This window comes from Embiotoca jacksoni, unplaced genomic scaffold (assembly GCF_022577435.1).
Source record: "Embiotoca jacksoni isolate LCO1_2020_lvr unplaced genomic scaffold, fEmbJac1.0.p SCAF_13, whole genome shotgun sequence".
Classification (NCBI taxonomy): domain Eukaryota; kingdom Metazoa; phylum Chordata; class Actinopteri; family Embiotocidae; genus Embiotoca; species Embiotoca jacksoni.
Window position 1 is genome coordinate 15364016 of NW_027185263.1, and position 27970 is coordinate 15391985.

Below are 27970 nucleotides of genomic sequence, written 5' to 3' on the forward strand. Positions count from 1 at the left end.
TAAAGTGCACATTACCTGTCATGGTGCGTCTGTTGCACTGCATCATGTAGCATACCGTGCTGTATGTCGAGAGAAAAAAAGGCCTTGCAGTCTCATTTTGCCTCATGTTAGCAGTGTATGTACATGTTGTGTCCTTTTTTTCTGCTCTAAAAATATATCCAAATGCAGTTGAGTCTAAAAAGCCCGAAGCCACAGCAGTAAGAACTGTCTGGCTTCAGTTGCTCTAGCAACTGGGTGGAAATGGACTCTGGATGAGGCTGCTCACTGAGCTCATTCAGCACTCCCAGAAAGGTTAATACACCCCAGCTGCAACAGTCTTACTACAAACAAACCTGTGTAACAAACTTGTAGTACAAGAAGCCAACAGGGAAGTGGTAAGGTGTTGCATGGCAGCTCTTCACATGGCCTATAAATAGCTGTGGGACGTGAATGCATACAGGGCAAGGTGTCCCACAATACAACAATTCTGTCTGGCATGCAAAGTTCCTCCGTACAAGGTGGGCTCACTGCAGCACAAGTGTGTCAAGGGGCAGAAGGAGATATTTTCTAAGTGTGCTAACAAAAAGATCGTATACAACAGCTGTGTTTTCAGAAAGAAAAGTCTTATAAATAAGGATAGAAATATGACTCTGAAAGAACAACAGACAAACACTTAACCTGGTACACTAGTGGCTCTGCAGGACTCACTGGGCAGCCACACAGCTTGCTTTTCCTCATGGATTTCCTGAAGCAAATGTTATAGGAAGTAAAGATCTCCTGACACCCCCCCCCCCCCCTAATGAGGATGTGTGCTGTTGATTTCAGCCACCAGTTGTGTCTGAAAACTATGGAGTCGTGGCTTAAAGGGAAGGGTGATTAAAAAAAAACAACAACCAACAGCCATGTTCCTTTGTTCTTTAAGTAAGGTTGCCATGGTCCTTGGTGTTACTGCCATGTTTTGTTTTTTTTTCTATCAGTGGAGGGCCACTGGCTGTGGTGGCTGCTGCTGGGTAGCAGTGATTAGAGAGCGGCTGAGTGCACAATACAGCTCTGGCTGTCTGATGATATGACCGCTGAACAGATACAGTGCAGCAGAAAAATACAGCGTGAGGAATTAAATCCAGCAGAAGCACACAAAGTGACAGATTGGTGTCGATCAATCACCAAGCCACGTGATGAAAAAAAAAAAAAAAAAAAAGCTTCTTTTGTGTTAAGCCAGAACTAATTTTTGCAGACGTGAGCCAGATGTGCATGTTTGTCCGTCTGTGTAGCCGAACACAGAACGTTTCCCTCAGCCGTGTCTTGTTCTTTTCCACAGGCTGCATTTTGCTCCCAGGTGTGAAGTGGAGGGCCTCCCAAACACAGACCAAGACTGGTAACCACAAAGCACGTGTTTCTCTCCCTGTACTTTGTGTTTGTGCATGGATACTTAAATGCTGACATACTATGTGTACCTCTGCAGAACTTTATATTATCACAGAAGGAATTGGTGCAGGGTTCACACTCAATAGGAAGAGGGCCAGATGGGAAGATCACTGTGAGCTCAAAAACTGCACAGAATATATCGTCAACTAATAGCTACTAATAAATCTTAATTTTAATAGCTGTATGTATGAATACATGGAATACACATGCATCCCTCTTATGGAATCATTTTCAGAGAACAAAATACAAGATCAACATAGAAAACAGTGTATTTGTGTTTATGATACTATCAAATCACTTCCAATCTGACATAAGGTGCCTATAGCAGGTCCGTATTCATGTTTGTTGAAGGTGAAAACAGTGAAACAGTATCCAGACAGGCATCTTCTTGCAGGCCATTGGAAATTTTAAACAGGCTGCATCTGGCCCCCGGGCCAGAGTTTGATTAGCTGTGACTTGGTGCATTAAAATGTACAGCGCAGTAAGGCAGTGGTTCTCAGATGGTCTGTCCTCAAGAACCACATTTTACTGATCATTAAGTCGCAGCCCAAACCTTTGAAGTTTTTGAACCACTCAAATTTATTTAACAGAAAAGTAGTGCAGTAATACACAGTGCCTTCATGCACCGTTAAAACATGGAATAATAAAGTGCAACAAAAGTGCAGCTAGGGCTAAAAACCCTAATGAAATAAACAAGCAGACTTATTTTGAATTACAGGCAAATTTGCTTTTAAAACCATTTGAAACTTGTGACACTCATCAAGCTTCAAGAATCAAAACTGAACTTTAAAATATGAAAAAACAGGTAGAATAACCTAATCCTGACACTGTTAACAAATGCTAAAAGGAGAGCTAACTACTGATGTGACAACTTTAGTTAGTTGTTACTGCTGAGGCAACTGGACGTGTGCTGCGCCATTGAAAATGTTTGTCATTCAAAATTAAAAGAGCTGCATAAGAAATTCTGTACACTTCAAAATAAAAGTTAGACGGTTTCCCCTCAACTTCTCTTTCCACACATACTGTACATCCACCACAGACACAAAATGGCCCCGCAACTCACTTAATGTGTCGTGAACCACCTGTCGAGAGCCACTGATCTACGATACAAGGATGAAGAAAGTAAAGCCTCCCTTTTTTTTTTTTTTATCAAACAGTGTAAATGAATTAACTCATCGCAAAATAAAATGGTTGTACAATGCAGAGTGGAGGGGATGGTTATTGTATAGAACTATGCTAAGTTTAAGTTTACTCAGCTTCATCAAATGAGATGATATATTTATTTGTTCTTTTATTTTTTTCAGTGTTTTCTCACCGTACACATCAAACAACATCTGTGTTGCAGGCTGCATGTATCACCCAGCAGAGCTCTACTCTGGCCGTAACACATGGGACTCCTATCCAGCTGGAGGACCTAACAGAGGACAGTGGGCTCCTGTAAACAATCGCCCCTGGAGCCACACACAAAGGTCAGCAGCACCATCACAACGCTCACTCAAAGTTGTTCGGGTCTCTTCACTTTAACCTGTTATTACTAAAAGGACAGTATTCTGTTCACCAGGGGCACACTCATGGTTTCAGACACACTGGGTGTCGCCTTGTTATTTACTCTACATACTCTACTGTAGTGTGGTTTCTCTCATTTCTGTGAGACTACAGTAACCTTCAGTCAGAGGGGACATTGTTGGCTCTTACAGTTAAGATGCAGTAAACGTGCAGCCTTTCTGAAAAGATGTTAAACTCTGTGGGAGTTGATGCGGGAACAACTTGAGGCTCGAACTTCCTCAGCACAGGTCATTCCAGCAGGTGGGACCTCAGCCTCTGTCGTCTGGGCTGATCCGAGATAAGCACCACTTCACTTGGCTGACTGATTAACTGAAACTCTGATGAGCATATTCATGAAAAACTCTTATTTGAGCTGCAGCTGCGAGAGAAAACCCATCTGCACTTTTAACAGGCAATGAATGAAACTACAACCATCTTCAGCTGCAGCTGCAGACAGAAGCCTCAATCTAAGTGTTCAGTCGCAGCGGTTGAGGAGAGCTCTAATGAATATGATTGTAACTGCAGCTATGTGTATCTGATTGTGGATACAAACAATTGTGACTGATAAATTTAAATCATAAAAATAAACTCTTGTAGCACAAATCTGACATGATTTGGACTGAGCCACCGACTGCAATAGGCATGGTTTTAAGGAAAATGATCAAGTATGCTACACTAAGTAATCACGTTGTTTGGTTAAAAAGTTAAGTTGTGGTCACAGTGACAACACTTAAAGAAAAAAAACACATGAAATTCACAAGTGCAAAAACTCGTGATCACAGGACACAGGTGATTTTGCCTGTGAAACATTTGGTTTTGGAACACTTTCATGGTTTGATGTGTGAAGCCCATGTAGATTCCCCAGTGAAAACTTTTCCCCATATCTTTCCCATGTTATCATATGTTTCAAAATGTGATAAAACATGTGTCATACATGTGATCACGTGTTTAATGTGCAAAACGTGGGAAAACTTATGAACTTGTTGTTCTGTGTAAATGATCCTTGCAGAGGTGTTTAATTAACAAAGTATAGCAATTCAGTGAAGTCAAAGATTATTTTATTGATATTATTGTGATGATTTTGTTTCAAAAGGGGACAATTTTATATGTGTCATGGTTAATCAGAGTCTCTATTATGACTTCAATTCAATTCCTAACTATTAAAATAAGTGTCAGAGCTCCAGGAGTTTTTATAATTTCACTAAAGTCATCATTACCATAAAACAATATCAATTTTATTTTTGTTTGATGACTACAGATGCCAAGGAGGACGCAATCAATCACATCATTCAATATCAAGTCGTCTTTACAATAGGTGAGTGAAACAGTGTATTTATCAATCACACACTGCACTGAATATGTTTTATTGTGATAATCATCTTTTAAAGTTATGGACTATAATGTACTTGTTGCTAAAACCACTTGATAGATAGTGTTTGTTTTTAAAGGCAACTTCACCATGTACTTGAGTAAAAGAACCGAAGACTTGATGTTATGACAGATTTGAGTGTATCAAGTACGATTTGTGACAGACTGAGGCATAATTGTGTTGAATCCCTGTCTGCAACATGATACTTGTTGCTAAGTTTAGTTGCTCTTTTTCTCAGGGGGGACAGAACAGTCAACCATGTCCAGGACAAGGGCATCTCCAAGGGGCACCGGCAGCTGCTGCAGATCTGGGATGGTAAAGAGCAGCCGTTTGAGACCCAGAACTGGCATCACAACTCCACACGCTCGTTCCACAACCGAGCTGGCACTAACAACGGTTATCCAACGGGACCCGAAGATCGCTACCCAAATTGGGACAACAGTGTCAGCAACTCTGTGGTGAGACACGCCGATCTGGAACAATAGCATTTTCAAAGGACTTAATTTTGTCATCGAAGCTGAAAGTATGTCATCATTTGACCTTTGGATCCATTTTTTTCTTTCGGTCAGCACGGAGGTCCTCGCCTGCATCGCAACAACAGGGAACTGCAGCCCCCACCAGAGAGATGGGCCCCCTCAGACTGCCACAGGAGCTTCCCAGACAGAATGGTAAACAACAGACAGGGACCCTGGAAACGGCCAGCCCCCCACCAGCGGCGAGAGCAACTGCACCAGCACAGTCCACCCCCACAGTACCCTTTATCTTCAAGGGATGAGTGTCCGGCTAAGAGGAGAAGAGACTCGGGTCCTGATCAGGTAAAGGTGTTCTACTCGGGACAACAAACTTTGTTTCATTTGTAAAAAAGCCTGTACAGGACTTTTCCTTTCTGTGCAACAGCACCACCCACTGGCAAAATGTCCTCCAGTTAGACAGGATATTTGTGCTTCTGTGTTTAGTCATCTCATCCTGGATCAAGACATTTACCTTTACTCGCCCACGCTCCATCACCACCTCGCCACCACCGCTGCAACCAAGAAGACTGGAAGCCTCTTCACGACAGGGCAGGTCCTTGCCACCACTCTGACCACAGGACCTCAAAAACACAACAACAGGTAAACTTGCATAATCTCTGATGTATTACTTAAATTTAAAACTTAAAAAACGTCACCGCTGACTTTCATCGTTGGTTTGGAAACTTTGCAGGAAACCTCTAAAGTGCGAGCTGGAGGACACGGTTTCAGTAACACAGCACCTCTGAACCAGAGCTGCTGCAGCAGACCGCCACATCACGGAGGAACTAAAGAAAAGGTCGAGCGGAAAATCTCGTCTTCACCAGCAGACCACAACCGTGTGCCTTACAGCCACCAAAACCATCACTACCACCATCAGTGGCACACAGGCCACCCACGAGCCCCGCAGCACAACGCCCCACTACGTCCTCTGGAGGAGAAGGACTCCCGGAGCCATCACCACAAACAAAGCACAGTAAGAGATCAACATTTAAACAGAAATCTGTCTACATCCAAGCTGTCACACATTAGATATGTAAAGTGTGTTACAGGTGAAGGTAGTAAATTAAACATTAAAACTCTCAGTATTTGTTCCGTTTCATCTTACTTTGTTGAATTTATATCTCTATTAATGTCCATATAACAGTACACATACAGTATATGACTTAATAATTGGCTGGACAGTCTGGAAAAGGTGGTGGAGAGGAGGACGCTGAAGAAACTGCTATCCATATTGGATAATCCGGCAGACCTGCTGCTGCAGGGACAGCGGAGCACTTTTTCCAAAAGACTCCTCCAGCTCCGCTGTCACAAGGACAGATACAGGAGATCATTCCTGCCCACCGCTATCAGACTATAAAATAACTCACCTCTGGTCAAATCCATCACCCAACAATAATACCGTTGGTTGTTTGTTTGCTTGCTTAAATCCTTGCACTATTGTTTAGTTAGTTTAATTTAATATTATTCTATTTTATTGTATATATATTGTGCATTTTCAGATTTAATATTTGTTACTCGTATTTGTATTGCTTTACCTGTATCTATAATGCTGCTGCAGTGAAAAAAAAATGCCCTTGTGGGATTAATAAAGTGTCTATCTATCTATCTATCTATCTATCTATCTATCTATCTATCTATCTATCTATCTATCTATCTATCTATCTATCCATCTATCCATCTATCCATCTATCCATCTATATCTGTCTGTCTGTCTGTCTGTCTGTCTGTCTGTCTACCTATCTGTCTATCTAATTGATTGTTCGATCCCTGAACAAAAGTCCAAACAGATATTACTGTAAATCTGCAGGAAACTCCGCGCACTCATCTAAGCGGATATTCAAGAGACCGAGCCCTCTCCAAGTCATCTGGTGTCGACTCTTCTCCCTATTCATCCCTCCTCTGCAGTCCTAAAGATGGGGGTTCTCCTTCCAGCAGTCCACGTGCTCCTTCCAGTCCCTCTTCATACACGGTGGCCAGTGGCAGAAAAGATCCGTCAGTCATCCAACACTGTTGTCCTGGCCTCAGTGGACAGCAGAAACTCCAAGAAAGCCCCAGTCACACCTTGAGACCCGGCCAGACATCTACCACATCTCTTACATGTCATGCTGGTATGAAATCCAGGTTCTCAGACCCCAAATACAGAAAGACCTCACAGCTCATATGCTCACAACAGTCTCCTCACAGCAGGTCGAGAGCAAACAAGCTTGAGAAAGAGTTAGAAAAACACAAAAAGGCTGAGTACAAACAGAAAGATAAGCCGGTGAAAAAGGAGAGAAAGGGTGAAGTTCAGAAGATGAGAAAAGGTGAGGAAAGAAAGAGGAGGAAGAAAAACGAGGAAAAAAAGTTGGGCGAGAAGAAAAAGAAAAGAGATAAAGCAGCAAAGAAGGAACGGAAATTAGGCTTGAAAACTAAAGTCACAGAAAAGGAAATGTTCACTTCCAGATGTCTAGGAGAGGCCAAAATGAGTAAAGCGGAGCCTTCAGGTTTGACTCCACTGCATCAAGGCCAGTCACCCGCCAAACACAAGCACAGGGAGAGGAGTAAACAAGCAGAGACATCACATAGCCCGTTCACATACACTCTTCCTCCCAGCTGCGCTTCACAAAATCCGTTGTCTAAATCTGAAAAATACAAAATACCCAAAAAGAGCAGCAGCTACTCAAAACTGTCTGTCAGGGAACAACCTCTTTTCAAGAAGACCTGCCCCAACCAGACCAGCAAGAAGCCCACGATCGTCTTGTCCCAAGCAGAAGATGAACCAAAAACAAAACCCGATGACGGACTCCGTTCCCTCCTATTTAAAGCCTTAGCACCTCTCAGTATGGCATGTCCTGTTAGCGTAGAGCACCCCATCCATGGAAAAGAAGGTGGGCAGGGAGGGAGCCTCAGTGCTCCAGACCTTCAGCCCGTTGCTGTGCTGGGAAATTTGAGAGAAACGGGCGACAACCTCGCCAACACCCCTCCTGTACTCAGCTGGCAGGGTTCTCCAGTATCAGTTTTAGGAGAAGACGAAGAGGAGCTAGAAAAGGGAGTGATAAGTAGACCTGTCCTCCAACCCAGTCCGACCCAGTGCTTTTCACCTCCTCCTGCAGACAGTGACACCAATGATGATGTGAAAAAGGAGTCTTGTGAGGGTACACTGGATGATTGTTCCCACGATGGCATCTCTGAACGCCGGGATCTACCTTGTAAAACCGATTTGAAGGAAAATGAAGAGGAGGTGGACAGCGGCAAGGAAAAGTCTGGCTCTCTTCTTCAAGAGCTCCACCACCACACAGCGGGTTTGGACGACGTCTTCAAGAGCCTGGCCACCTTCCTCGGAGGCCAGAGGGTCACGTGTCGAGGCGGTCCGTTCGGCGGGCCTCCTGCTAGTGCTGCTAGAGGGGTGAAGTACTCGTCTTCTCTCGCACTGGGGCCAGAGATAGACTGTCACGAGAGTCCGGATTTCTCCCCCAAATCAGACCCAACAGCATCCTCCGAACCCGGTAATCAATCACCAACTCACTCTACCTCAGACACACTTTTAAAACTTCCGGCAGATCTGAGTGAGCCCTTCACGGACGGCCTGGTACAGGAAAATGAGGAGGAACTTGAGAGTGATGGAAAAGAGAAACAAGAGGGCAAAGATACAGACATCCTCCCAGAGAGACCAGAGTCAGCTCTACTGGATGAATCTCTGAGTGCAGAGCTGAGACTGACCACAACACATCCAGCGCCTTTCACCAGCCTCATTAAGGTCACTACCAAGGAAGAGAGAGGAAACAGCGAAGAGACAGAACACACAGATACAGACAGAAAGAAAAAACAGAAGGCCAAGGATGGGAGAAGCGAGGGAGAGATCAAGATTAAGATAAAGGCACAGGAAAGCAAGGTCATCTGTTCTAAAAATAAAGCAAATGAACTAAAGGATTTGAAAGAGAGGGATGCTTCAGCGTCAGTGCCGGTCATCTCCAGGAACTCATCCAAACCTCTCAAAGATAGTAGGAAGGGCCAGATTCCTCAGGAAAATCAAACCCCACATGGCAAAGACATCCAGAGAGAGCAGGTGGACACCGAGAATGCTGATGTAAAGACGGCAACAGAGAAGAAGGTAGAGGTTGAAAAGAAAACAACATCAGTGGCTGGAAATACCAACTCCGACACCTCAAACTCAGCCTCAACAAAAAACACATCCAAATTAGGTGCTCCCACACCAGCAAGTAAACCAGTGGACCCCCTGAAACTGAAAGCATTGTCCATGGGCTTGTCTAAGGAGCTGAAGATACTTCTGATTAAAGTGGAGAGCGCTGGGAGGCAAACGTTCAACATATCAGAGATGGAGGAGCAAAGAATCCCACTTTCCAAGCTCAGCATCAAAAACACAGCCACGGAAGTGATCAGAGCGTGCAAGTGAGTACTCTGACAAAGATACTACCAGTCGGTCAAATTTCACTCCTCTTAATGAGAGCTAACATTTATTGCTGTGTTACTTTCATCCAAGGGGAATGAGGGTGAAGGGGAAATTCAAGGAGTCGTACCTGCTTCCTGCCTTTTCTGTTAAACCCAACATTAACATCGATACCCCCATTCCTCGGGAAAAGCTGAACCCTCCCACACCAAGCATCTATGTGAGTGTACACTCATTAGCTGAATCCAAAATGACTTAAATTAACATGTACAAGGTGCGATCAAAACGTTTTGCGACAGTTCCTGTTGCACATAAATGAAGAGCACAGCACAGCGATGCGGATGGATCTGGAGGAAGCAAGAGCATTTGTGAGAAAATATTCCAAGTATACGTTGCTTGATCAACATCAGCATTTGTGATCCATGAGTTTTTGTGACCTCTGCGTCATAAGTCGGTACGTGAATTTGCAATTTTACCATGGAGCTGAAACGCACATCAAATCTTGTGTCAAATGTTTTGAGAACAGGAAGAAGTGTCAAGGAGCTAAATCTAGTGAGTAGGATATTGAGAAACATTTCTAAGCCATCATCGTGCCACAGTTCAGATCGTTAATACTTAACGTTTTTACTGAGACACCTCAGAACTAGCAGTGCTGACTGTCTGACCGTAAGGGATGAATTCACAGTGCGCAACCCTGAAAATATCAAAGAAACCCCACCTAGTTGCTCCTGAACACCTCCGGCGCTCTTGGATTGCCACATTCTGCCGTTCTTGAAACATGCTTCACTTGGTCGTTGCTTCATTGCTGTAGATTTCCAACGCATTTCAAGGGTCTCTAGCGCCGATTTCCCAAGTTTGACACACAATTAAATGTGTACTCTCTGCTCAAGTTTCAAGTCCGTGGAGAAATTGCAAACGCACACGTACCAGTGGTGACAAAACGAGTGAAACACAGGTGCTAATATTGATCAAGTCTCTCAACTTTTTGATTGCAACTTGCAATATCCACAAATGTTGAATCCTAAAAAGTTGTTTTTAGCCGTGCCAGCAGTATGGTTCTAGTGATGACATTGTAGGCCTGTAGGTCACATGGTCCGCCTCTTTGGTCCATAAACTATTAGATAGATTGATGTACATCGTTGGTATGGTTCTCTACTGACGTTTGTGACCTTTTGATTCACGGTGAAATGTCTTGGAAACTTGAAAAAACTGCTTGGATTGATATGAAATTTGGTTCAGACATTCATGCCAAACTGTGGACAAACTGTAACAACTTTGATGATCCCAATGTACCAGAATTTAAATTTGGCAAACATGCTGAGGTCAGATGGTGAACATGGTCAAAATTATAAAACATACAGTACAGCATCAGCATTGTCATCATGACCCTAAAGCCTCCCAAAGTTAGCATCTAGCTCAAAGCATCACTGTATGCAAAGTATAATTATTCCTTGCTCTCAATAGCAGCACAGAGCTGTCTTATTGCACCTTGTGTTTCAAGACATGTACACATTTCAAAACTGCTGTCAGTATTTTCCATCTGTTTTAAAGACAGATATTTCTTTGCTGCGTTCAGATGTTCAGAGTTGTTCTGTGTCTTTTCTGCAGTTGGAGAGCAAGAGGGACGCCTTCTCTCCAGTTCTGCTTCAGTTCTGCACCGATCCCAAAAATGCTGTTACAGTCATCAGAGGCCTCGCTGGCTCCCTCCGCCTTAGTGAGTTTATACACCACACTCATCTCAGCTCATTTGCTTTAACAGAATTTTTCACTTTCCACTCACTCTAAATGACTTTTTGGAGATTAGTCGAATATTACCGTTAATTAGGGCCTTCAGTTTATTGTTTCGTGAAAACCATCATGAAAGAAGCAGGGAAAGAGAAAGGAAATGAATTCATATATACATTACCATATCATACAACTAATTTTTAGACATTTGAGTGACGACTATCATGAAAAAATATGAAGATCGTCTGTCACAATCAGTAGGTTTGGGTGAAGATTTCCCATTCATGCAAAACCTGCTGGTTCTAAGAAGGGATGTCTCCTGAAAACTCTGTATGACCATGTTTCCAACAAGTCAGCATAGAGTGCCACATTTTCACAGTCACATAACACTTGTGTCTTCATCCCTCGAAATCTGAATGCAGACCGTATAGGCTCAACCATGACGTGATGGCAGGTCAAATGGGTGAATCCATTTAAATATTTCAGTTTTGGGTATTTTACAAACATCAGATAAACTCATCTTATATCTTGTTTTACACATTTTCCCTTTATCTTCACTGTAAAGTATTTTAAACTTCAGTCAGGATAAAGGAATTAATGCAATATAAGTGGGACAACAACCTTTTTAAAATCCCAATTTCTCTATGAATCTGAAATTAAAAGAATAACTGAAAAGTGTTTGAGAGACTTTGGAGATATGTATTTATTTGATAATAACCTCGGTTCTCTGCTCTCTTTTCCTTTATGTGAGATCTTGGTCTGTTCTCCACCAAATCGCTGGTGGAGGCCAATTCGGACCATGCAGTGGAAGTGAGGACTCAGGTTCAGCAGCCTGCTGATGAGAACTGGGATACAAGTGGCTCGGCACAGACGTGGCCCTGCGAAAGCAGCCGCTCACACACCACCATTGCCAAATACGCCCAGTACCAGGCGTCCAGCTTCCAGGAGAGCCTGCAGGTAGACATTTTCTCTCATGCCACACACGCACACACACACACACACACACACACACACACACACACACACACACACACACACACACACAGTTTTATATTTAATTAAAGCAATTATTAATTGAGTTGACCAACGCCAGCTTGTATTCCAACTCTGATCTAGATGGAAAAAAAAAAGCAGAAATGTTTGCTTTGCACACTCCGGATCTGATTCAAGAACCATTCCTACAAACAAATTTGTTCTGGATACAAGTGATTGAGGTTTTATAAAGTTTATGATTTTTATTGGCATATTTCTGCACATCAGTTTTGTACAGTTGAGTATCAACCCGTGTTGCACCCAATGAATTAATTACATCCCAACTAATTTCTCTTGATTTCCATTGGATTACAGCACTGCTCCGATGACATGAAATGGACTGCTTTAAGGACCCAATTTTTATATTAGCTAATTGTCTCCTGGCACCACTTTGTTATACTTTCCCAAATTTATTTTACTCTTAAGTGTCATTTTTGTGAATAAATTTTTTTTTTTTTTTTTTTTTTTTTTTTTTTTTAATGTATGTATGTGATTCCCACTGAAGTTGACCGTTCAATGCTCTGGTGTCATTTTGGACAACAACATGAATCATTAAACTTGAGAATATTCTGCCGTATTACACATCTCTGTATCTCACACACGTTTGATAAGCACATTTTGGTGGATATATATATATCAGAATTGTTTTACTTCCTAATATCGGCATCGGCCCCAAAAGTAGCAGTCGAGCTCTAATAAAAATGTTGCAAAAAGCCTGTTGTGCTTAAAAAAAAAAAAAAAAAAAAAAAAAAAAAGCACCAGAGCACCAACATTAACTGTTGATTAACTGAGATTATCAACAAAATAATCAAGTCTGCATGCAAAATACTTGTCAATAAATTTGAGTTCAGTCTGTCTTTATATAATCGTTGGTGAGTATCAATGCCTTGTGAGTTTTCAGTAGGTTTCACACGGTAACAAACAGCATGAAAGTGTTGTACTAGTAGACAGTAATGTTTCAGAATTGTTTTATAAACTTAAACCAGTACATATATTTCACATTATAGCAAAGTAAACAAATGTTATTTACTAAAGTCACTGTTCAGAGTGTATGTGCTGTATGTTTCTATTCATCATCAGCCATTGAGCTGCCTGGACTGATTAAATTCACATATGTAAACAATGACCCAGGTGTCCCTGTCCAGGAATGACCTTGTTGATGATGAACGGTGTGATGAAACCTCCATTTATTTGCTGTCAGCTAATCAAATGTAGATGTGTTATAGGAGGAGAAAGAGAGTGAGAATGAGGAGGAAGGAGAGCAGACCTCGGACTCGTCAGCCAACACAAAAGCTGCTCTGATGTTAACCAACAGTAAAGGCAGTTCCTCTTCAACAACCAGTAAAGCCAATCCTGCTCCCATCTTCAGCAAAGCCCAGCCTGTCCAGGACACCGGCTCGCCCAGGTTAGCACAAAATCCTCATCTGCTTTGGTAATAAATCGCTGTTTCATTGTGTGCACAATACTCAGCTCACACTTCTCTCTCTCTCTCTCCTGCAGCTCAGAGCAGAAAACAGTCGGAAAGGTCATTAAATTCGGGACCAACATTGATCTCTCTGACCCAAAAAGGTGAGATGATGTTTTTAAATTCCTCCCACTGCCTGAGGGTCCTTGTTGTTTCTACCTGCCATTTTGTTTTTGTGTTTTTTACAAGGTGGAAGCCCCAGCTGCAGGAGCTGCTGAAGCTGCCAGCTTTCATGCGAGTGGAGTCCAGCAACAACATGCTCAGTCATGTCGGTACCACCATCCTGGGCATGAACACGGTCCAGCTCTACATGAAGGTGCCAGGCAGCCGCACGCCAGGTCAGTGTGTGTCTGACATCACAGTTAGGTGTATGTAAGCCTCTGATTTTACAAGAAGGTCTGTTTTAATGTGTTATATGAAGGAAGGTTTTTTTTTAAATTAATAAACTGCTTGTTTCTCATCAGGTCATCAAGAAAACAACAACTTCTGCTCAGTCAACATCAATATCGGGCCCGGTGACTGCGAGTGGTTTGCAGTGCACGAACACTACTGGGAAGCTATCAACAAATTCTGTGAGAAGTGAGTAAAGAGGTTGTTTAACTTTACTACAGATGTGACAATATGAGGTGTGATCAAAATGTTCAGACTTTTCCTGTTGGACATGAACGCAGCACAGTAAAGCACGTGAAGCCGGGGGAAGGAACAACCTTAATGAGTAAATGTTCCAAGTCCAACATCAGGACCTGTGTTACATGCTTTTTTTGTGATCACTGGTTTGTGTATGTTTGCAATTTCCCCAAAGACTGGGAACTTGAGCATTCAGTGCACATTACATTTTTTCCTAATATTTTTGGGGAAAAGAAAGAAGTCACAGGGAGCCAACTCCAGTGAGCAGGGGTGGTGGGGAGCAACGATTGTGTTGCTGTGGATGAGAAACTTGTGTGTTTTCAATGGGCCCTGACCGGCTCGATGTTGCTGATGTTGCCAATGTCATGTTGGAGAACCCAATTGCCATCAGGCCACAGTTCAGCTCTTTTATGCTGAATGTTTTGCCTCAGACGCCTCAGAACGTCACAGTAGAACTCTGTGTTTACTGTCTGACCCTTGGTGGCGAATACATTTTGCACAATCCCCCCCCCAAAAAAAAAAAAATTCAAAGAAAACCCAGCTGGTTGTTCTCCTGATCTTACACACCTTCTTCGGCCTTGGATAGTACAACTCAAAACACCTGTCCCGGCTCATGGTTTCATTGCTGTAGGTTTTCTGCAGCATTTCAAGGGTTTATTGCTGATTTCCCAAGTATGAAACAAGAAATTCTCTGAAACTATCTGCTCAAGTCCATCATAAAACTGCAAATGCCCACGTACCAGTGGTCACAAAATCTTTTGTAACACAGGTGCTCGTGTTGATCAAGTGATGTAAATTGGAATACTTTTTTCACAACAGCTCTTGCTTCCTCCTACTTCGTGAACTTTAATGTGTGGCGCTCGGTTTGGGAACTTTTTGATATCACCTTGTAAACTATCTGTGTAGACTAAGCTGCTTTGTTGCAAACTGCTTCCCCTCAGGCATGGAGTAGACTACCTTACAGGGTCCTGGTGGCCAGTCCTGGAAGACCTCTACAGCTCTAACATCCCCGTGTACCGCTTCATTCAGCGGCCAGGAGACCTGGTGTGGATCAATGCAGGGACAGTACACTGGGTCCAGGCCGTGGGCTGGTGCAACAACATTGCCTGGAATGTTGGACCGCTCAATTGTAAGTTACAACAAATACCCAAAAATGAAGCAAAATACAAGGCTTAAAGCTTGATTGTTGTGTGTCTCAGATGAATATACGTTGTTCACTGTGCCGCTTTCTTTCAGCGTACCAATATCAACTCGCCCTGGAGCGCTTCGAGTGGAACGAGGTGAAGAAGGTGAAGTCAATCGTTCCCATGATCCACGTTTCATGGAACGTGGCTCGCACTATCAAGATCACCGATCAGGATACCTTCAAAATGATCAAGTAAGATTTCTGTCTGCGTTTGTCTGTGTCTGTGTGGGCGTTTATTTTCATCTTCCGCTCCTCCGTCTCCCTCAGACACTGTCTGATGCAGTCCATCAAGCACATCCAGATTCTGAGAGACCAGCTGGTGGCTGCAGGGAAGAAAATCAGTTACCAGAGCCGTCTGAAGGACGAGCCGGCCTACTACTGCAACGAGTGTGATGTGAGTCCCTCCTCCTCCTCTTCTTCTGTGGTTTAGATGCATTACAAAGATGATGTGAAGCATAGTGCCCTATCTGTGTTTGTGCAGGTGGAGGTGTTCGACCTGCTGTTTGTGACCAGTGAGAACAGCAGTAAGAAGACCTACGTGGTGCACTGTGAGGACTGTGCCCGTGCAAAGAACCCGTCGCTGGCAGGAGTAGTGGTGCTGGAACAGTATCGAGTAGAGGAGCTGATGAAAACCTACGACAGCTTCGTGCTGGTCAGTATCACTTTTTGATCTTTTTACAAGAAGAGTAGAGATGTACGTTTGAGAGACCTCTTCGTGCTACCGTTTATTTTATATTAGGTACCTACACCTTAGTGTTTTACGACATTGGAATTCTTGCCGATATCTGATCATTTTTTCCCCCTAATTTTAAGACTCTTCTGCAGTAGAATTGACACGTTATTATGCCAACTCTTAATGTAATTTTTTATGTTTAAGTACAAAGCAGCACTAAAACACAGGTTAGACCTTGTGTTAACTAACTCTGTGTGTAAATACAGTTTAATTTTGTGGTGGATGCTGGCATGAAATACAATGTTTCACAAAAGATAGACTTTCTTTGGGCAAAATAAGAAAACATATAAAACATGCCATATTTATTTTTATGGGACAATTTTTTTCAAACTGGAAGATTCAGCTTACTTAATGAGGTTTGAATGATTCTTTCCCTAAGACAGTCATAACAAATAGCAACTTTGATATCTGTTGTGGAAACATAAAAAAAAACCTTCACGCTGCAGACATATTTTGCCCCTCTTTCACAAAAACTACAATGACATCAAGCTCCGCCCACATCCTCACATCAGCATACGGCATTTTCAAGCTCCATTAAAGCGTCATTTTATCGGCCTCTCGTGTCATCAGAAATGTTCTTTCCAGGCTGATGCTCATATTTCATTTTAAAGCCATGAACATGTCATCAGTCTCAGTTGATATTATCATGCACCCCTCTATAACATTGCTCCGTTCAGTTCATATTTTCAGTCTATGCTGCATCACATTCATGAATATGGAGCTGCAAATTTACATTTCTCCTAAACATTTTGCAAAGATCTGTACAAATACATCTTCCAGGCAGCCATTGGTTCAGTGTGATATGAGTTTTGTTTGCTATTAATATGCATTTATTTGTTGTCTGAGTTGCCATTATAATTTCTTTGTGGTGCTGCAGCCAGGCACTGTTACATTTTAACCCCCTGGTGCCTTTAAAGGAGCAGTGTGTAGGATTTAGGGGCATCTGGTGGTGAGGTTACAGATTGCAACCAACTGAACAGCCCCTCGACTCACCCTGGTTGTGTTAAAACACAAAAGGCCTCCCCAGAGGCAGTGTTTGGTTTGTCTACTCTGGGCTACTGCAGAAACATGGACATAAAACATGGTGCATTATGTACGGGATGACTCTCTTCCCATGTAGATATGAAGGGGTCATTATAAGGTGAGGAAAACATAATCATTCTTAGGGCGTTTTTACACCTGAAAGTCTGGACCATCTAAAAAGTATTTTCAAACAAACTGAGCTATGGTTCATTTTGATCTGGGCCTAGACTATCTCTCTTGGTTGGATCAAATGTTGGTCCTTTGATCTGGACTGTGGTCTGCGGCACCTTTCACATCTACTTTTCCAGATCAAGCAAGCTACGTGTGAAAGCACTCTTAGTTTCAGGTATTATACACTCATGAAAGATTTATTTTGAATATTGCCCATTGATCCCCCCCCCCCCTAAATCCTTTACATACTCATTCTTATTTGCCTGCAGTTTTCTTTCGTTTTACAGCAGCAGATAAATGTAAAATATCCAATGCACCACTGTTTTGAAAGATTTTTAAAACCAGCCAACCATGAATTGTGGTTTCTACTGCATGAGTCCAGTTGGGCACTTTTACTCCATATCATTTCCCTATCTTTCTCTCTCCTCATTGCTTGTCATCTGTCAAATGTATCGATACTGTACATAATCTAATCTATTATAAACCTGCACATTGTAACATCTGGAGAAAGAATTAGAAAAAACAAAATTTGTAAGTGATTCACAGACCTTCTACATTGTAACACAAACACCGGTGTGATTCACAGGAAAACAGAAGTTTAAAGCGACCACTCTCCACAATGGAACAGATTCATCTGATGGTTGATTGTGCTAAGTTGTAATATATGTTTTAAATAGTTGGTCGCAGCTCTTCTAAGTGGTCAGCTGACCTCTGTGTCTTCCTCTTTCTTCCCTCTTTCAGACTCCATCACCCATTTCAAAGTGACGACTCCTCCACGGTGTCTTTCAGCCATAACCAAAACTCTTAACGGCAGCACAAACGTTGTCTCCAAGGCAATCCGTTCCTGCAAAACACGTTTCTCAATCAGCCAATCACGTTTACTCAGTATTGTTTACATCACACAATAAGGTATGGATAACTCAGCCAATCCAACTATAGCTCACTGTCTTCCCCATACCAGCTGCTGATTGGACGTGAGTTTTTTTAAATAGAATGACTAGACTGGTACTTCTCATGAAAAGCATTTCAGACGAGTACAAAACAAAAACAAAAAAAACAATGTGAGCACTGCTAGCACTGAAAATCAGGTTATATATGTTCAACGGACACTGCTGTGATTCAAAAGCGTCAAGTAGCCAGTTGTGTGTGTTGATTCAGGTACTTTTATGCAAATTCAGTCAAACTTTTTTACACCAATCTAGTTATTCTATATGTCCATGAATTTGCTGTGATTCTATTGTACCAGCAGGGGAATCGCTTCACAGGAGAAGTAGCTGATTGTCACATTTGGCATCGTATTGGTTCCTGTTTTTGTTTTTTTAGTTTGGTATTCAGGTAAACTCTGACATTTGTAATTCCTGTCTGTAAACTCTTGGAGGTGCTATTCCAATCTTATTTATTCTCGTTAGATACTTAAAACAGAAGATGAACCAGCCTAGAAGTACACCACATTGGCCTTGTGAACTGTATTTAGAGGAGAGGTAATTAGAGCATTAAACACACACAAATGAGGTTTTATGTGTTAAAAAAAAAAAAAAAAAAAAAAAAACAGATCAAAAACTTTTATCGGTTTCCCTAAAATACGGGTTTACTGGAGGACTAATATGGTTTCATTCTTAGTTGGAAATCACGTGTGTAGAGGGGAATTTTTTGTTTTCATTTTTTCACGACTCCAGCTAAACGGTGGTTGGTGCGGTTTTTACAATCCACCGAGAAAACAGATACACACTGTTTGTTTTTATTCTTTGAAGTGGGAAAACAGTCCCAGTTTTATACCTCTTTTGTTGCAATGTTTTACTGTTTCTGCACAGCAGAGAAAATAAGGAATTGTAAATTGTGAATGAATTTATGTGATACGCAGTGGTGTGCATAGACGGGGAGCAGAGAGAGGGGGGTGTCAATGAAGTGCCCATGAAGTAAGACGTCCAAAGAGACACACAATCATAATCTTCTAATGCAAACCCCCCCACCCCCCACCCCCTCCACCCCTCACCCCCGCCTCCCGTGTCCCTCCCTCCCCCAACAACAACTGTAAGGCCAAACAGAGGGGCAGACTGCAGGGCAATTCACTGTTCCTATATCGCCCAAAACATGGGGTCCAGCTCCATGCACTGCCACGGGGATTCATGTTCTGTTTCTGGTTTATCATGTTGAAGAGCACATGAACTGAAATATCACAAGAAAGGTCCATTTCTAACAGTCCATCAAATTTAGTTGTCTTTGATGTCGATTTTTCTGTCATTATGTTGTATTTTGCATTTACAATTTTTTAATTTTTTTTTTAAATAGGCAAATACTAGGACGACAAAATGTGCACAACTTGAAAGTAGACCCAGACCGATGCTGACACTGTTTTTTGAGAGTTTGAGACATCTTAAAAATTACATATCAACCAGTAGGAATTTTTATGTATATATAATAACATAATTTTTTTGGCACAGACCTCTTCTATTTTTTAAGGAATTATGACAAAGATACATATTAAGCAGTTCATTTTAACACTTAACTTGTCAGTGCTCTCAAACTATGTAATGGTGACACTTTCTAAATGACCTCAGTAGTTGTTTGGTAACGCTGTAATGCAGTTTCTTCTAACACTAAATTATGTATATAAGCAAATTTTGTAAATGTATTGGTCTAGCTCTACTTTAAAGTACATTCAACATTTTTGAGTCCAACCAACCCGATTTCACACCAAAGCGTGTAATACACACCCGTCCACTAGAGGATGCCTCGTCTAGATGTGAAAAGTAAGGTGCCTCAGGTTTAGGCACCAAAAGCCACAAGGCTACGTTTAGGAAAAGATCGTGGTTGGGTTGAAACAAGTACATTTTTATACAAGTAAATTACTTAAAGAACGTTACACAAGTTAAATACGGTACATTATGTTGGTAGCTTGCTTACATTATTTAAAGGCTTTTGCTTTCTCACAGACTCAACGAAACACTGGTCTCCTGAATGAAAGCCCTGTGTTCGTTACACCCCTTACCTCAACCCTGCTTCATCACATGACCTCCTTCACCCACCGTGGTCATACATGCGTGTACTTTTCACGCCTAGTTGAGGGAAAACATGACACTCTAGTGGACTGATGCCTGTATTACACACATAGGTGTGATACCTGGCTCTTTCTACACAGAATGTCTTCATCACTCACTGCACTGGACCGTATTTACAGTATCGACCTGTTTTTAAATTTGAATGGAGGTGCAGCATCACTACTGTATTAACCGCTCTATTTAAATCACCGTCCAGCTCATACCTCTGCCCTCATCAGTCTGTGCACACCATTTCATGTACATAATGTATCTGTTTTCAGGTTTCCTGGAAGACTTATGTAGTTTTGTTCTCAATCAAAAAATCGACTTTGTAAATGGTCAATTTTGTCCACCTCAAGTCATTTGTTTTTGTTGTAGCTATATTACAATACATCCTGAAAAAAAATTCCTGTTTCACTCGAGTTTAAATTACTGCAAAGGGAATTTCTTCCCACTTTTATACCTCTTTTTGTTGTCAGTTTTTGTTTTTGGATTACAGAGAAAAATGGAAAATTGTAAATTGTGACATTATTTATACTGTACATGGTTGTTTTCTTATATATTTATTGCATATCAAAGGATACTTCACTTGTTAAGGGGCTACAAGGTATTTTAAAGATGTAGTACAGTCATAATGTGTGGATAGGGGAAGTGCAATCAAGGGGGCGGTTTCATTTCCGTGGTGCTAGACCCCTCCTTGCCTCAATGCCCCCTCATTAAACAGCATATAACGATGTATGAACATACAGTAAGTCAGTGACAAAACTCAAACCAACCATTTGGTGCTTACAAACCATTTCAACACAGTTTACTGGAAACAGAAATGGAATGATGTCTTTGTACTGTATCGAACAGATAAATACGAGATCTTTTTAAACCTTTTTTTTTTTCATTGTATGAAATTCATAACCTTCGTGAGGCATTAGTGGTTTTATGATGAGCATTAGCAGTAGTTGTAATTCTTGACACTTTTTGCAGAGACTTTTAGGGATGTGACTTTTAATGGCGTCGAGGTTTACTGTGTCTTGTCCTCATTAATAGTATTATTTGGAGGATGTAATGATGCTCTTATTTTTTCCCCTCTTTGACTTGTTTGATTTATGCTGCACTTATTGTTTCCAAAAGAACTCACATAGAAGAAAAACCTGAGCCAGACCTGTCTTAAAACCCTCTGTGATTTTTCTGTGACATATTGTATTGTTGTTAAAGAAAATAAAATGTTTTGATAAATTATTCAACTATGACTTTTTGCCTTTGATTTACTTTCTGTCGTGTCACCAGGCGCCACCTGCTGTTGTGGCTTCAGTCCTGTCTCAGAGTAGGTATCAGTCAGGCTCTCCTTACATGTACAAAAATGATATGCTGGATATGTTTGATCTGATATCAGTTCTTGAAGAAGCAGAAATGGAGAGGGAGTGTGAGTTCCATTTCTTTCTGTCACACTTTCATTTCAAAACCTGTATTTTTACAAATATATTTCACATATTTATTTATTTCTGTTGTCTTTTATAAGAGCACAATTCATGCCCAACCCAATGAAACTGGCTTCTACCTGAATCTTTAGTTTTGATAGTTTCAATAAACTGTCTTGATGCAAAAATTGCACCTAGCAGAGACAGACAAATGCAGATTTCTTTTTTTGTCTTTTTTTTTGCCATGCTTGCCGCATCAGGATGGTGATGACAGTTGTTCTGTCCACCACTTTGGTCTAGACTGAAATATATCCAACTGTGAGATTGCTATGAAATTTTGTACAGAATTTATTTTCCCCAGAAAATGAATACTTTGGACTTTTCCTGCAGAGCCACCGGCAGGTTGCCAACGACTAGGGTCTGAATTGCCATGGCATTTTGCTTAGATATCTTCTGGGCCGGGAGGCTGAAATTGAATGTTAATGACCCACTTTACTTTTTCTCCAGCATCATACTTTTAATCTATTTTGTTAAATTTCTCAAAATCCACTTGCCAACATAAATTTTTTTCCAACTCTTAAGAATAATCTAAAATTATAATTTAAATGTGTCTGATACTTTAATTTAACCGAATACAAACGTAATGAGATTTCCATCAGCCTCAACTGTACCAATTAGCAGATATTAGCACGCTGACAAGCTTATGTGGTTAATATACCTGCTTAGCATCACCATGTTAGCTTTGTCATTGTGCATGAGTTATCCAGTTCTCTAACTCATGCACAAAATAGTGATGCTAAGCAGCTATATTAACCATGATCACCACTAAAGAGTGCTGCCATTCGCGTTTAGCTCAAAGGGATGCTCGGCTCAGCCTCACAGTGCTTCTGTATGGCTGTTGTTGTAGTTATGTTTTGTTCTCCTGCGTGGAAGTGTCGGAGGAGGAGATGGTGAGGCTCTGTGAGGTGATTGGTTTCCACCAGACTTAAAGATCTGTCATCTCAATTTTAATGGTGTTTTGATCTTTTAACAGTTATACTGTATATCAGGATGAGTGTTTGCAGGTTTTTTTTTTTTTTTAAATTTTTTTTTTTATCCCTTTTGTCGATATAAATCTGTTTAACAGAAGCTGTGATTGCATGTGTGAGTAAGACTAACCTGACCAGACATTTCACTGTGCCAGCTGCACTTCTGTCGGTCTGCAGCTGATGGCTCCACTGAACCAGTTTGCTTCCTTCGCAGTTGTTGATGTTGAGGGAAGAGAGAGCATTACTCATTTATTTTTCCCTCCAATAGTTTGCTGATACCATCTTGTCAAAGCTACAGGCTGCAGCTGTTCCATTTACTTAAGAAGCAATGCAAAAGTACCGTGAAGTCATCTGAAGGACATATTGACATTTCTGAGGGAGGTGCCCAAAGAGGGACACACAGTGGGTTTTATATACACTGTCAATCACAGAGACTGGCAATTAAAATAACAACCGAGATAAACTAAGCTATTTTTAAAAAGGAAAATGCTAATGGTCTTTGGGGCGCCACATGCAGTGTGTAATTTATTTCTGTCTCCTGGGTTAGAGGACATGAGATTCCCAAACGTCCAGTCACAGGGACATCACAACAGAGAGCATTGGTCACAGTAGCGGATATCCCGGTTCCAAGGACAGGAAGGCTGCTCTTCCTCTACCAGCCCCCTCAGACACTGACATGTACATACAAACAGCACACACTGTGGCAAACCACCCTTTGCATCCACTGTTATTTTTTCTTCTTACCCACCCGCTCTTTGATCCTTTCTGCCCGTACCCACCATTAAAATGCTTCTTATTCTCTCCAAGGAGCACGTATATCTACCCCTGTGCGGAGATAAATAAACAAAGATGTCCAGAGTGAGATGAAAAAAAATGAGACTTCATATCAAAATACTAATTTCATCCTTTGAACTGAGCCCCTCTGGCTTCTTATCAGTCCCATTATACCCCCCCCCCCCCTCCACACACACACACCACCACCATCACCACCACCACCACCAACCAAATTAGTCAGTGTTCTCCCCCATCCTCATTTCCTTCCATGTTTTCTGAAAGCGGAGATCTGTTTTTCATCACCAGGTCAAGAGCCAAACCTCACTCATTCCTACTTCTGAAACAAATATTAAAAGCAGCCCTGACTTTTCCCTTTACCTACTTATTTCAGAGCTCTGTGTTGCTGCAGAGAGGTCTCATTGCTGTCTCATTGTATAGTAGGACGGTGATCTTAGCATGGCTGCATGTTATGTAACACTCTGTTTGAAAGCCCCAAAATGGCTTTATTTGCTTTTTTTTTTTTTTTTTTTTTTTTTTTTTTTTGCTTGGAAACCAAAATAAAATGTAGAAACCCACCTTATCAGTGTTTGACAGTGGAGTGGAGAAAGTGCTCATTGAGGGTGGAACATGTTGTGGATTGGGAAGCATACCCTAACTCCTCTAATCTATCCAAATAAACAGTCTTTCTCCCTCCCCCCTCCCCCTCAGGTTCCAGGGGTTATCACAGAAAACCCCTCGCTGCTCCCCTGCCCAAACACTCGCAGCAGCCTTTAACGCTCACCAGCCTGCTCCCTGTGCATTCGTCTTCGAGGCAACACAGGATACAGACTCGCACACTCAATCATATCTCAAACTGGAGTCAGAGTGAGGAAACAGCATGTCAGGGAAGGAAGCGCTGAAGCCAGTGGGAAAGCACAATTTGCCTCGAGTCTGCAGAGCTTTGTTCTGACCCGCTCTGTGAGAGGACTGGTTGTAGAAGATTGTAGAAGCAGCTGGTGAATAGTTCATGGTTTTCTGTGGGGGAAAAGGCCAAAAACACAAACAGGAGAAGATCTAAGTTGTAGAAAATCAACCTTCACTTGGATACCACTTTCAAGAGCTGGATTTTCAGATACAGGAGACATACATCAGGAGGAAATTCTTGAAATTCCCTTCATTGGCTGCCACCATCCAACTGCAGCAGGGCAGATCATCAGGTTTCCCACACCGTGAGTACAACACTGTCCAACATTTTATAGATAGACGCATGTTAAATGATCAGAATAGTGATAATTCTGACCTCAGGCAAATTAGTTCAGTTTACTTGAATGTGAAACACAACTCAAAACTTATGGAAAGTTCATTTCGATCTGGATACATATTGATGATGTCATCTACTAAAGGCAAGTGTTGGAGCTCCACGATTGAATGGAAGGTGCTGACACAAACTCACAAGAGGAAGCACTTTAAAATAAAAATAAAAAAATACAAATAAAATGTTCTTTTGGCTTTGGGATTGTGGGATAACCTACAAATAAAAATCCTCCACAAGATGATGAAAATGTTTTATTGTCATTTATATAGTCTAAAGAAAAAAGTTACATCATTTCTTGGTTGTTTGTTCATGTTTAAATGTGTCTATAATCATATGACGTGCATGTAGAGTAGATTTTCTCTTTATGAAGCACCACAACTAAATTGACAGCTGATGGAAGGAGGTGGTTTAAGTGAAGGGCAGACTTCACATGGTGCTAACACAGGGAAATGGTGGCACTGTCATTTTTTTTAAATCAATTAATTTGTCACGTGGAAAATGTGTGTAAACAGAGGTCATGTAATGACATGAAGTGTGGAAATAAGGGCTCAACACACAACATGAAGTTCTTTCAAAAATCTAAGTCAGGGCATTGTTTGACACTTCAGTGATTGAGAGTTTTCCAGCTCAGCTCCGGGCTCTTTGTTCTGGGAGGTGGTTATCCTGGAGTTTGGAGGTGGAGTCAGTGGAGCCCATTTCCTCGCACTTAGAACAGTGCAGTTATCTGTGTGTTGACTTTCCACACCTTTCACCACATTATTTAAGGAACTCAGTGCTTAATGGTTTAACATTCTTTGGCTTTCCACCGTGAACGGACTGAAATATCAGGGCATGCAGGAAAGATTTTAGTGCAACAGAGAGTAGATAAGTTGCCCTATTTGATATTTTTCACCTTCAAACACAAGGGCAGACGCTTAAAATGCTTGGCACACTCAAAAAAAATAATGTCAGCATTGTGAAACACAAACTTTCATTTTAAATATCAAAGTTAAAATGACATAATAACTACATGATTGATTCATTTATCACATTAAGTTATTGGGCTAACACTGTTTTGTTTTTCCTGCAGTATAAACCATAATAGAAGATGAGTCTGTCACGGAACGGGACGCTGGAGAAGACGGTGTCCGAGCAGGCCCACTCTGAAGCACGCTCCCCGTCCAGAGCGGGGTCAGGGGTCGTGGTGCCCCCTCCTTACTCCCTTGGAGGCAGCGAGGCCCCGGACACCCCTCCGGAGTTAAGGGGCTCCCTGGACTGCTGGGCGTGTTCCGTCCTGGTCACTGCACAGAACCTGATCATCGCACTGATCAACACCGGGCTGGCCGGCATCGTGTTCGGCACCATCCTCACCCCGGCTCTTGCCATGATCATATTCGGCTTCCTCTGCCACTCCACAGTAAGACTTTCTTTTATTCATTGACACAGAGTGCAGTTTGTTAAGCTGCAGAACAGACCAGAGCAAACATACAGTAAAAATAGTGTCTACGAATAACTGCAATATATTTCTGAAGTTAAAAGCCTGTATAGCAGTGGATCAATAAACTTTTAACTCTTATACCAACAGAAAATGATGTACCCTGTCAATCAAACTGTCATTTTGGAATGCCACTACCAATTAAACTACACAGAGAGAAAGGAGAAATGTTTTTCCAGAGATTTGACACTGCTTTTCCAAGGTTTTCCTGGCGCTTAATTTTAATTTTTTGCAGCTGTGACTAAGCTGCTCTAGTTCCTAAGTGCAATGCATTGTGGGACTAAAGCATACAGCAAAAGCAAACTGAAAAATCCAGCAGATTTAGAACACCTACTGACTGTAAAATACCTCACTGTGCAACCATTGTAATGTGGACACCCTTTGTGCTACATGTGACCTAAGTAGCACAGTGGGGATATTGTTAAGAGCTGCAGGTAGTTTTTTTGTGTGTGTGTGTGTGTGTGTGTGTGTGTGTGTGTGTGCTTTATTTTTGCATCCATGCCATCTCTCCAGGTGCAGCCCCATGGAACATCCCTGTACTGCGCAGACCTGCTGGATGACGGCGGCTGCGTGGCTCTGCTGGTGGTGGGTTTCCTGCTCCTCACCCCTCTGCTGGTCCTGGCCCTCGCCGCCTACTGCCGCCTGGCCCGACACCTCCAGCTGGGAATGTGCTTCATCCCCTACAGCCGCGCCGTCTACAAGAACATGCCCGCCTCACGCCACCGGAGGGCCGGCACAGGAGGCTGCTGCGGCCAGCAGGGAGGCTCGGAGAGGGAGGGGAAAGGTAGCGTGTGGGTCTAGGAGAGGAGAGGAGTAGTGTACGTGGATGTAATATGTAGCCAGGTTATTATTATTATTTTTTTTTTTTAAAGCAAAGTATTTCTTTTTCCTAAAGCCATTGTAAAAATCCATCTTATGTCAGCATTTAAATTGATTGTTTGGAAGTCGGTGTTGCTTTCTGTATCCGGTATTTACCTTTTTATATTTTATACCTTTTTACAATAAAGTGTCTCTGGAACTGCTGACCTTTGTGTTTTACACAGAAACTGGACATGAAGTGAATATGAAAATTAAGGAGCAGGAGGTTGGTTGAGGGTGCATGTGCTACCTTGTTCATAGATAAGAGTTATGGTCTCTTCATTCACGATGGACTGCTTCATAAGAAACCACAGACACACACTGCATCAGTGGAGGGGGAAGTACTCTCATCTGACTTGAATTTAAACAAGTAATAATGCAGTAGAAGTACTATGTTAAAAGTAAAAGTCACACAACAGAATTTAACTTAAGTAACAATACAACAAGCATTGCAGAATATTATTAAGTAATACAACTAATGCAGAACAGCTGAAGTTAACATGACTCGATATGTAATATTGTATAAGTATCACTTTACTTTTGCATCAAGAAAAACTGGATCTAATTTGACATCATCGTATGTCGTCCAAAATGTCATAAAAATGTATGTCGTCCAAAATATATTAAAAAAATGCCATTCTATAGTATGTTGTTCAAAATGTCATTAAAATGTCATACTATAGTATATAGTTCATAATGTAAAAAAAAATGCCATAATATAGTATGCCGTCCAAAATATCAAATAAAGTCATACTATAGCAAAGTCTGCATGTCCTCCAAAATATGAAAAAAAAAGTCATATTGCATGTCATCCAAAGAGTGATAAAAAAAAAAGTCATGGACATGTCGTCCAAAAAGTGAAAAGAAAGTCATACTTTATAGCATGTCATCCAAAATATGAAAAAAAAAATGT

The 27970-nt window shown here is 41.6% G+C and overlaps 2 protein-coding genes across 4 annotated transcripts in view; both read left to right on the top strand.

Annotated features, from left to right (window-relative positions):
* kdm6bb (lysine (K)-specific demethylase 6B, b) overlaps positions 1–21455 on the top strand; it is a 25402-nt gene extending 3947 nt beyond the window's left edge. For 2 of the 3 annotated variants that reach the window (XM_069146861.1, XM_069146859.1), the window contains 20 exons: positions 1298–1354; positions 2709–2873; positions 4208–4264; positions 4557–4776; positions 4888–5133; positions 5275–5430; positions 5522–5803; positions 6638–9219; positions 9311–9437; positions 10826–10931; positions 11694–11899; positions 13201–13379; positions 13475–13543; positions 13629–13777; positions 13904–14018; positions 15008–15195; positions 15303–15444; positions 15520–15646; positions 15734–15904; positions 17921–21455. In XM_069146861.1, the coding sequence (XP_069002962.1) occupies positions 2755–2873; positions 4208–4264; positions 4557–4776; positions 4888–5133; positions 5275–5430; positions 5522–5803; positions 6638–9219; positions 9311–9437; positions 10826–10931; positions 11694–11899; positions 13201–13379; positions 13475–13543; positions 13629–13777; positions 13904–14018; positions 15008–15195; positions 15303–15444; positions 15520–15646; positions 15734–15904; positions 17921–17944 (5265 nt within the window). In that variant the 5' untranslated portion in view covers positions 1298–1354; positions 2709–2754 and the 3' untranslated portion in view covers positions 17945–21455. The remainder of the gene's footprint in view (positions 1–1297; positions 1355–2708; positions 2874–4207; positions 4265–4556; positions 4777–4887; positions 5134–5274; positions 5431–5521; positions 5804–6637; positions 9220–9310; positions 9438–10825; positions 10932–11693; positions 11900–13200; positions 13380–13474; positions 13544–13628; positions 13778–13903; positions 14019–15007; positions 15196–15302; positions 15445–15519; positions 15647–15733; positions 15905–17920) is intronic. The other variant, XM_069146860.1, reaches the window with a different exon arrangement.
* Positions 21456–24222: 2767 nt separating this feature from the next.
* tmem88a (transmembrane protein 88 a) lies at positions 24223–27222 on the top strand. The gene is made up of 3 exons (XM_069145618.1): positions 24223–24639; positions 25795–26121; positions 26713–27222. Exons 2-3 carry the CDS (start codon positions 25813–25815, stop codon positions 26998–27000), a joined length of 597 nt encoding a protein of 198 aa, XP_069001719.1. The 5' UTR covers positions 24223–24639; positions 25795–25812; the 3' UTR covers positions 27001–27222.
* Positions 27223–27970: the final 748 nt, after the last annotated feature.

Coding starts and splice junctions, on each gene's coding strand:
- tmem88a (XM_069145618.1), top strand. CDS start 25,813: ATGAGTCTGTCACGGAACGGGACGCTGGAGAAGACGGTGTCCGAGCAG. Junction 26,122..26,712: donor GCTTCCTCTGCCACTCCACA/GTAAGACTTTCT, acceptor CCATCTCTCCAG/GTGCAGCCCCATGGAACATC.